At 34.4% G+C, this 6960-nt stretch overlaps 1 protein-coding gene across 2 annotated transcripts; it reads left to right on the top strand.

Moving 5' to 3' along the window:
• Nucleotides 1-620: 620 nt before the first annotated feature.
• On the top strand, nt 621-6627 carry LOC106317952 (disease resistance protein RML1A-like). Of its 2 annotated transcripts, none has more exons than XM_013755772.1 (4): nt 621-1240; nt 1769-2870; nt 2940-3239; nt 5177-6627. In XM_013755772.1, exons 1-4 carry the CDS (start codon nt 744-746, stop codon nt 6434-6436), a joined length of 3159 nt encoding a protein of 1052 aa, XP_013611226.1. In that variant the 5' UTR covers nt 621-743; the 3' UTR covers nt 6437-6627. The 2 variants fall into 2 exon arrangements, with proteins under 2 accessions (XP_013611226.1, XP_013611227.1); XM_013755773.1 differs by lacking the exon at nt 5177-6627 and adding an exon at nt 3622-4133 and having other exon boundaries at nt 622-1240.
• Nucleotides 6628-6960: the final 333 nt, after the last annotated feature.

Raw genomic sequence — 6960 nt, 5'->3', positions numbered from 1 at the left:
GGACCAATCGTCGTTGTTCTTGGTTGAAGCCCCATGTTCATCAACTGTACATTCTGAAATCATCTCTTGGAGAAGTTTTGGAGCAGCATTAAGAAAGCCAACCTGATATAACCCGTGAATAAGAGTGCTGTAAGTAATTGCCTCGGAACAAATCCTGTTGTAGACATTTCATGGAGAAGTTTAATCACATCATCGACCCTCTTAGCCCTACAACATCCGTCTATTAGGATATTGAAAGTGACAACATTGGGAGAGCAGCCCTTGCTATACCATTAAATCAAACAATGCACTTCGTATCATCAAGACGATTATGCTTGCATGCACCTCATCGTATAATTCTCCAGCCTCATAGAACTTCCATTCTTTTGACAAATGCATTGAATGTGAATGTATCAGGAATTAATCCCATACGGAACAACATCTCATCGTATAAAGTGGTCTTGAAAACGAATGCAAAGGCACGTTCTTATCTCTTTTGTTTCTCTCATTACGCGTCGTTTGCGTTAATACAGCCAAGCCCACTTGTTGCCGGGAGCCCACCTAGTTGATTGTCCTTCGTTCGTAAACATTTTTACAAAAACCATATAAGTAATTTGAGAGGCTGACATTTTTCTTTTCTCAAATTTTGTTTGCGATGATAAATTTCGTTTTAACTTTTCTAACTTTGACATTTCTCCGTCTCTAAATCACTCAACAACTGTTGTCACTACCATTTGCAATTTTCTCCATCCACAAAAGACTTTATGTCCTCTCTCATGTCTTCTTCTTCCTCTTCTTCTTCCTCTCGGCCACGCACATGGAGATACAGTGTCTTCTCGAGCTTCCACGGACCAGACGTCCGTAAAACCTTTCTCAGTCATCTACGCAAACAGTTCAACACCAACGGGATCTCGATGTTTGATGATCAAGGGATTGAGAGAGGCCAAACCATTGCCCCTGAACTCATACGAGCCATTAGGGAGTCGAGGATCTCGATCGTGGTACTCTCGAAGAACTATGCATCTTCCAGCTGGTGTTTAGATGAACTGGTGGAGATTTTCAAGTGCAAGGAAGATAACAACCAAATAGTGATGACGGTTTTTTACGGTGGAGTAGATCCATCCGATGTGCGGAAACAAACAGGAGATTTTGGGAAAGTTTTCAAGAAAACTTGTACACGTAAAACCGAAGAGGAGAGGCGTAAATGGAGTCAAGCTTTGACCGATGCTGGCGACATAGCCGGTGAACACTTTCTTAACTGGTACATTTACTTTCCCTCAACTAATTTTCTTCATGAACATTCAGAACTCAATAAGATCTTTTTGATTCTATGATATATAAAAATAAATGCCAAATAATATAACAAAACAATATAAAAGTCAAATTTTTAAAATTTAATTAGAGGAAAATCAACTATTTTCTTATTTTATAAATAAAAATATTTAAAAATCTAAAAAGGAAAACTTATTGTAAATTAAGAAATCTATAAATTAATAAAATATCATAATCCAAAATTATTATTAATTTATAGAGTTTTTACGGTAGTTTTTACTTAGCCAATAGAATATGCAAATCATTTCCACATCTAAGGCTCCAGATCATAAAAGCGGAATGAGCGGTACAACTACTGGACGGTTTTAACAGTTATAAAAACGTATAGATATATGGTATATCATATACCGTATATGTAAAGATTTTTGTTACCCTTAACTGCGGTGTGGTGCGGGGCAAATTAAAACATCAGAAGCCTAAATTTCTCATAAGCAAGGTGACTTTTCTCTCTTATTAGGGACAATGAATCGGAGACGATTGAAAAGATTGCTAGAGATGTTTCCAACAAATTAAATGCTACAATTGTCTCTAACGATTTTGAAGACATGGTGGGTATTGAAGCGCATCTGGAGAAGATGCAGTCTTTGTTACTTTTAGATGATGAGGATGGAGTGATGCTTGTTGTAATCTGTGGCCCTGCTGGAATTGGCAAGACTACAATTGCCAGAGCTTTATATAGCCGACTTTCTAGCACTTTCCAGCTTTCCTGTTTTATGGAGAATCTTAGAGAAAGTTGTAACAGTGGTGGTCTTGACGAGTATGGATGGAAGCTGCGTTTACAAGAGCTACTTCTTTCAAAGATTCTAAACCAAAATGGTATAAAGATAAACCATTTAGGTATGATGCCGCAAAGGCTCTGTGACCAAAAAGTTTTTATCATTCTTGATGATGTGGATGATCTGCAGCAACTTGAAGCCTTGGCTAATGACACTAACTGGTTTGGTCATGGAAGCAGAATTATCGTAACCACGGAAAATCAAGAGCTTTTGGAGCAACATGGTATCAACAATACATACCATGTGGACTTTCCACCTAAAGAAAATGCTCGTAAGATCCTTTGCAGATATGCTTTTAAACAAAGCTGGGCACCATATGGTTTCGAAAATCTTGCCGAAAGAGCAACGGAGCTTTGTAGTAACCTTCCATTGGGTCTCAGAGTCATGGGTTCAATGTTACGCGGAAAGAAAGAAGATGACTGGGAAAGTATGTTGCAAAGGCTAGAAAAAAGCAGTATATCAAAGATCGATGCATTACTGAGAGTTGGATTTGACAGTTTACATGAGAGCGATCAAACTATATTTCTCCTCATTGCAGTCTTCTTCAATTACGAAGATGATGGTCATGTGAAAACAATGCTCGCTGACAGTGGCTTGGATGTCAGACTTGGGTTGAAAACTCTCGCCTATAAATCTCTCATACATTTATCGACCAAAGGAGAAATAGTGATGCACAAGTTACTAAAACAAGTGGGTATACAGGCGATTCAAAGACAGGAGCCTAGGAAACGCCAAATCCTAATTGATACTGATAATATTCTCGATGCTCTTGAAAACGATTTTGTAAGTTTTTCTTCTTTTTGGTCATTTGGCAAAGCCCCACAAATCTTACCTGTTTTGGATTTTATTTAGGGTAATAGAAGTTTGATGGGGATATCTTTTGATATATCTACAATCAAAGACAGCATGGATATAAGCCCAAGAGCTTTGAAAAGAATGCGCAATCTTCGATTTCTCTGGATCTACAACTCAAGATGGGATACAAATGTTAGAGTGCATGTACCCGAGGACATGGATTTTCCACCTCGTCTGAAGTTATTACATTGGGAGGAATATCCAGGAAAGTGTCTTCCTCATACACTTAGGCCGGAAAATCTAGTGAAACTCTATTTAGAAGAGAGCAAGCTCAAGCATTTGTGGAAAGGAACCCAGGTTTGTTTTTTTATAACTCTTTACTTTGAATAAATTGTTCGGTAATGTTTTATTGGTTTTGTGAAACTTTAAAATGACATTAGAAAATAGAAATCTAGATGGAATTAAAAATAATTAAAAATAGCATCGTTTATATATATATATGGTGATGATTGTTTCCATTAGTTTTGGTTTTTGGTTTCCAGGATTCTAGATTAAACTAGTTTTTAGTTTTGGTTTTTGACTTTTAAGTTTTTGTTTTTGGTTTTCAGCTTTTGGTTTTGATTTTTAATTTTAAGATTTTTTTTGATGAAATATTAAATTTATTAATCATCAATTAAAATAATAGTCATGTACAATAAAAATATATATTTCTAAGGTCTAAGTGTGATCATGAAACCAGAGCTGCATCAAACCTCGCAAACGCGGTTTCTCCTTGCACTTCACTGACTATATGTGATTCCTCACTGTTTTCCCAATCACCTTAGCCAATTGGCTATAGCTTATCCTGGCTTCTTATGGTGCTTCCTTTCATTCCTCTTTCTCCAAAGCATATAGATGGTAGCTTGAATCACTAGGCGCAAAAGAATGTAGGTAAGATCAAATCTATGGGTTGTGAGATGATGAAGAGTATTATCCCATTCTGGATCAGGAGGCCGATCCAAGAGCGTACCTATCACCTCTATCCATACGTATATAGGCAGGCAAAGAACATATGATCCCTTGATTCATTAGGCTCTCGACAAAATAATAAACCTTGAACTTGACTCCAACCACGCATATGCTCCTCCGTAGATAGCATGTTCCTTATTGCAAACCATGTAACAAAAGCAAATCATGTGGTTTTAAGATCTTTTTATTAAATAATCAATACATTATTTTAAAGTAATAAAATAAACAGCAATAAAAAATTGAAAATTACCACTAAAATTTATCAAAATAATGGTTGTTATTTATAATAAAAACAATAGCATGTTTTTTAAATTATTTTATTTTAAGCATTATACAAAAATATAAATTATAAAAATCTATAAATTATAAAAAAAATTAAAATATTTGGAAATTTGGAAACTATTTATAAATTTTATTACGTAAAATTCATTTTTTAAAACTTGAATGACTATTTTCAAATTAATATAATATATTGTATTAATAAAATATTTTAAGTTTTTATAAATATTTTAGTTGTCGTTTACTGTGTTTAATATTTATTAAAATTATTCAATAACTTTATTTATAGAAATTAACAACTAATTATGTACAATTAATATTAAAATATCTCTATTTATTTACAGATATGAAACAAAAATAAATTATTTTACATTAATGTTTAAATAATAAAAAAATAAATGGAAATTTAATATTTATGAAAATATTATTTTTAATTATTCATTATATGAAAATATTATTTTTAATTATTCATTATATTTTATGTAAAATAAACAAAATTCGTTTTTGCATTGAAAACCCACAAAAGTTGGTTTTGGCTTTTATTCGCAAATTGGTTGAAATTTTGAAAAACTAGTTTCCCTAAATTTTAGGGAATTTATTTGTTAAAAAAATTGATTGGCAAATCAAATGATTTTTACAAAAACTAAAAGGTAAAACTTAAATGGATGAAAAATGTTTTTTTCTTGGAAAAACATTTATGAAAAGTATGTGACAGGAAATCTTTATTCATCTCCAATAAAAATAAACAAAATAATAACCCCAATTTAAATAAAAATTAGTAACCCATGAACATATGTAAATTTATATGCACTAACCAATAAACTAACGGTATGTATTTCTCTCATATCATTCTTACGTTATTGTGCTGTTTAACATTAAACAAATAAAAACACAAGATCTGATTTTCTGTTTTGGGAATTACTAGAGAAAATAACAGACGATTATGTCTATTTTTCGTACTTCCTCATCATGTGTTGATATATTTTTGCTGTTTGTTTCACATTCAGCCTCTTGGGAATCTCAAGAAGCTGAATTTGAATTCGTCTTATAATTTGGAGGAACTCCCAGATCTTGGGAATGCTACAAATCTGGAGATTTTGGATGTGTGTAAATGCCAGAGTTTGGTAGAGATTCATTCCTCAGTTGGAAATCTTCATAAACTAGAGAAGTTGAAGATGAATTACTGTGGAAAGCTACAGGTTGTTCCGAGTCTCTTCAACTTGGCATCTCTTCAGTCAGTCTCGATAGCAGGATGCTATCAATTGAGGAAATTTCCAGATATTTCGGCGACCATCACAGAACTCAAAATCATAGACACAATGTTAGAAGAATTAACTGCATCAATTAGGCTCGGGTCTCGTCTTGAGGATCTCTATATAGTTGGCAGTGTCATTCCAAATGAATATTTTTTGACACATCCACATGTGGCAAGATTGATGCTAGAGAAAAGTGGCGCAGATATTGAGAGACTTCCAGATTGCATCAAAGATCTTCATTGTTTAGAAGATCTTTTTATAATCGGATGTCCAAAGCTTGTATCACTGCCAGAGCTTCCTAGGTCGCTCACGAGACTAGTAGTATGGAATTGTGAATCACTGGAGACACTTGTACCTTTCCCTTCCGACTCTCAGATTTTCATTCTCTTTTTCCCCAACTGCTTCAAATTGGGTCCAGAAGCAAGGAGAGTAATTATCCAGCAGCGATCATGTCATCAATTCTTACCTGGAAGAGATATACCTGCAGAGTTCACTCACCGGGCTATAGGAAAATCCTTGACCATCACTTCAAATGCCTGCGGCGGATTTAGAATGTGTGTCATCTTTTCCCCTAAATCAGAGATGGGAGTTGCTATTGATATAGACTTAATGTGTCGCATAAGCATAAATGGTTGCCCTAAGGAAAATTGCATAGTTTCTCTTGTCGGTGGAGTTCGATCAGAACATCTAGCTATATTTTACTCAGAAATTCTTAGGGAATACGACGAAGTTGAACAGTACAGCGAGATATTGTTCGAATTCAGCAGCTCATCCCAGGATATCGAAATTGTTGAATGTGGTGTCCAGATCCTGGTAGAAGAAACCAATTCAGAACAACTGTTGGACAACGACAATGGAAGTCTCGCTGATGAGAGCTTTGAGTTGGATGCATCACGAGTAAAGATCATTGATGATTTGCATGGGAGCCTTGAATTTGATGCATCAAGAGTAGATACTGATGATGATTTGCTAGGTTTATTTGCTCCCACTTTTTTTTCCTTCGGATTCTGATTCCAATTTTTTTTTTTTTTTTTCTTTCTTGAGTATGTCATTATTTCACATCATTGTTTTCCTTCTGAATTTGATTACAAGTGTTCTATTTCTGTATAGTTTTAAGACTCGAGTAATGTTAATCTTGTTTTGATTGACTTTGTATCGACCCTTTTAGAAAATGTTCACTAGTTGTGTATGGACTTTAGCTATCTACTAGTTATTAATTTCCTTCACTTTTCAAATGAGTTGGTTCATCATGAATACATCTGCAGACAAGATGATGATGATGATGCCATTGTTGCCCAAATGCTCTTGTTTAGCTTTTACAAATTTAGAAAGTGAAGAAATCTGTGCATCTATCTGCAGGACATGGATTTTCCACCTCGACTAAGGTTATTTCATTAATGGCTTACGAAATACATAAATGTCCCAATTGAATGATCATATGTTGTAGATGATCTAAATCCTAAATCTTAAACCTAAAATCCTAAGCTTTTGAAACTACTTGCTTCCTCACCCCACTTCATGGCTGCCTTCAGAGA

The sequence above is a fragment of the Brassica oleracea genome, chromosome C9, assembly GCF_000695525.1.
Source record: "Brassica oleracea var. oleracea cultivar TO1000 chromosome C9, BOL, whole genome shotgun sequence".
In the NCBI taxonomy this organism is placed as follows: domain Eukaryota; kingdom Viridiplantae; phylum Streptophyta; class Magnoliopsida; order Brassicales; family Brassicaceae; genus Brassica; species Brassica oleracea.
Note: the sequence above shows the minus strand (reverse complement) of the source record. Positions and strands in the feature narration are given on the sequence as shown.